This window comes from Colletes latitarsis, chromosome 12 (genome assembly GCF_051014445.1).
Source record: "Colletes latitarsis isolate SP2378_abdomen chromosome 12, iyColLati1, whole genome shotgun sequence".
Taxonomy (NCBI): Eukaryota; Metazoa; Arthropoda; class Insecta; order Hymenoptera; family Colletidae; genus Colletes; species Colletes latitarsis.
The window spans coordinates 22,936,783-22,940,631 of NC_135145.1; the positions used below are offsets into that span (position 1 = coordinate 22,936,783).

Consider the following 3,849-nt stretch of genomic DNA (forward strand, 5'->3'; position numbering starts at 1 on the left):
TTTGTCGTATCAAAGATAAAAGTTTATTATATCTATAATATACAACATATAGGGTGTTCGGCCACCCCTGGGAAAAATTTTAATGGGGGATTCTAGAGGCCAAAATAAGACGAAAATCAAGAATACCAATTTGTTGATGGAGGCTTCGTTAAGCAGTTATTAACGTTTAAAGTTCCAACCATACTGAATTTTTTTCTCGAAAATGCGCAAGATTTCGGGGGTATGTCTATTGACCAAAAATGATTGTAATTGACCCCCGCAACCGAAAATAATTTTTCTAAAACGATTTGAAATTTTTTTTTTCCGTCGAAAAATTTAGGCACCTATCCCCTGTCGATTTTTCTTAAAAATTCGTTTTTCATTTTTAGTAATTTTGTTTGACGCCCTACAGAAAAGTTGTCTAATACTTTTTTGTAGGTACCCATGAGCTCTACTTCAGAAAAAAGTTTCATTTAAATATATTCACAATTGTAGGAGTTATGGCTGTTCGAATATTGGACCATTTTTATGGGGTTTTTCTTATTTTTCGGGGTCAAGGACCAACTTTTCGAATATTTTTAGAATTTCTACATGTACTCCATCAAAATACGCGTAGTTTCCTTTGTTAAACATTAAAATCGTCCAATCCGTTCAGAAGTTACGGCATTTTAAAGATTCGCATGAAATTTCAAGGAAGCATTCTGGCCTCAGATTAGATTTTCGGTAATGAATTTTTTTCTCGAAAGTGCGTAGGATTTCGGGGGTATGTCTATTTACCAAAAATACTTATAATCGACCCCTGTAACTAAATATAATTTTTTTAGAACGATTTGAAAAATTTTTTTTTGCTGAAAAATTTCAGCACATACCCGAATTTTTTTCTCGAAAGTGGGTAGGATTTCGAGGGTATATGTAATGACTAAAAATGATTGTAATTGACCCCCGCAACCGAAAATAATTTTTCTAAAACGATTTGAAATTTTTTAATTTAATTTTTTAATAACTTTTTAATGAAGCCTCAGTCAAGAAATTGGTATTCTTGATTTTCGTCTTATTTTGGCCTCTAGAATCCTCTATTAAAATTTTTCCCAGGGGTGGTCGAACACCCTGTACAATCATATGACAGTATATAAAAAGAGACTAATTAAAAAAACAATTAGTTGCAAACAACTATTAATATAAATTATACTATAAGAAAATACTAATGTTAGTCGTTATTTTCTGACACTTATATGACGCTTGTATATGAAGCTCATAAAAATGTCCGATGCATTGCAAAACAAATGTTGCGGCAATTAATTATCATTGTTCAAGGATACACCTTTTCCAGTCCATCTCTCCTTCAGTTCCACTTTCAATCCCAGATCCCTCAAAGCCGCGTTCACGTCGCTTTCGATTTTAGGGCCGTGTAGTTGAAGAGCATTCTTCAAGACATCCTCTACACCATACGCAATAAATTCCTGACACTCTGCCTTATTTCTTACAGACATATTTCTGATAGCCCAAGCAGCTTGTTTCAAAACACTCAAACTTTTAGAATAAGCTTTCATTGCGTCTATGATTACAAGCGGCGCTCCGCAATCGTAAAACACACCAGCATTTGAGGAACACCTCAATGTTAATGCGGAAATGCATGCAAGTCCAGCTGTTACTACACACTCGGAATCCTATGATAGAATCAGTGTTTGTACACAAAAATTGTCTTTTCAGATACGAAAATACCAATCGACGTGGCTTTGAAAAACCAGTTTTACAACGTTCGAAACTTACTTTGAGCCTACTAACAGCAGACACGATTAAAGGGCTGCAGCCTGAAGTTACAATGTGCGATTTTACACTGTCGTTTCCAGCAAGGGCTTTCAATAATTTCAAGGCCTGCCAGTTCAACTTTTCCGAGTCCGGGTAATCAATCATAATGTCTATAACAAATTTCAGTCCTCCTGCTTCCTCCACCTCTTGACAGAACTCGTTCCTCACAATTAATGCAGCCAAAGTTATCATTAAATCTCCTACAACTCCTTTATTCTTTTTAAATCCTACATTCGAGTAACGTATTCGTTAGAGCTTTCTCACCCACAGGCTAGACTTACACAATATAAAAAAACAAGTTTTTTAAACACATTACTTGGCATCAACCCAGTTAAAACATTAAGGGCCCCTTTGGCAATGATGCTTGCATGCTCGTGAGCTTTCCCATATTCGTGTCTTATATCATCATCCAATACCAGTGCTCTGATTACGGCACAAGCATCTCTTAATTCAGACCCACTTGCATTTTCTCGAACCAATATTTTCTTAAGTTTACTGAAGATATCTGCATTGAAAATAGCTTGTCTGTTATGCTCATGTTTTATACAACATTCTCTTATCCAGTGCAAAAGATATTGTAATGTTGGAATATCAGTACATCTATCTAAAATCCTGATAAATAATGTAAAAGGAGCAAATAATTATTTTATTATATTGTAATTATTAATAATTTCTTACTGTATTTGCAAGGCTATTCCTTCATCATTTAATAAGTCTGGATTCCCACTCATTAAAGAAGTAATAGTTTTCAATGAAGATCTTATCACAGAGCTATTATTAGGGCAAGATTTCATTAATTTTATTAGAGTATCATATCCTCCCTTTTTACCTGCATACACTCTTCGAGCAATATCTTTATCTAATTCATGCCTTAGTTTGTCTAATGTTTGAGGCACATTCGCATAATTCTTCTCTGCTACAGCTATGTTGAGTTGGTTCAGATAAGATTCTATCAGTTCATTGTCATTGCTGATGATTAAATCTTTAATGATGTTGCTCAAGTCTACCCCCTACAAAAATAGAGTTGATAAAAACAACCATGGCACAGTGTGCACTTATGCAACTTGTTCTAGATTATTTGAATTCTGATTTTCCTTTGCATTGAAATTTTAAATATACGTTTGATCAAATATTATTTAACATTTATCGTAAATTATTATTTCAATGGGATTAATAATTTTCGTTTATCATAAAAAAAGAATAATACTAGGAAAGTGTGAAAATGATTCACTATCACAAAATGCAAGTAATCTTTTCAATAACGAAAACACATTTAGCACAATAACGGACAATAACTTGTAACAATTGTACTTTGAAAAATGTCAAAACATTGAATGATACTACGAATGTCATCTAGAGTATTTTCAATTAACAAACAGTACAGATCAACTTGATGACACTACCGAGTGAAGCATTATTCTTCGGTAAGCTTTAAATCAGAAAATCAGAAACAAATAAATTAGAGTACCTGGGCTTTGAATTGTTTTATAGCATCTTCGATAGCTTCTTCGGGAGTCATTGAAAATTGCTCGATATTTTCGTTAACGACTTCATCGTAGGTTTCCTGACTAATTACGCGGACCATGATAACACTGTTTCTTTGTTCACCGTGTCCTAGATTTCTATATTAGGAAACGAATGCTCTCTTATGAGTATACGGTATGTTTTATCCACGTGAAAACAAAACGACAAATGTTAATCTAATCATGTTCGGCAATGCATTTATTGGGAACGATAAACAGGTGGGGATGAATGTTGAGGTGATCCCTAATACATCGTCTTTAGCTAGTTTCTCATTACATCTATTTTATATTTTCATCTTCTTTGTTACGATACATTACGTTTTTCAAACGTAAGAATAGCTGAAATAGTTTATTGAAAAATTCATATTAAATGTACGGTAATCTATCTTTTATAGTTATCGTTGGCTTAAATTATTTGAACTTATTAGTAGGAAAAATTCACGAGCATGTAAGGATTTTGAAAAAAGGAATTGTCTCGATTAAGTAGGTGTATCGCAGGACAAAGGGACCTGGAAATAAATTTGAAATAGTTAGTTTC

General features: G+C 33.5%; 1 protein-coding gene across 1 annotated transcript; it reads right to left on the bottom strand.

Annotated features, from left to right (window-relative positions):
* Positions 1-3,536, bottom strand: LOC143349147 (armadillo repeat-containing protein 6 homolog). Its single transcript, XM_076780151.1, has 5 exons — positions 3,257-3,536; positions 2,467-2,798; positions 2,105-2,400; positions 1,750-2,015; positions 1-1,646 (listed from the first exon to the last, which is right to left on the bottom strand). The coding sequence occupies exons 1-5, from the start codon at positions 3,371-3,373 to the stop codon at positions 1,275-1,277; spliced, it is 1,383 nt and encodes a 460-aa protein (XP_076636266.1). The 5' UTR covers positions 3,374-3,536; the 3' UTR covers positions 1-1,274.
* Positions 3,537-3,849: the final 313 nt, after the last annotated feature.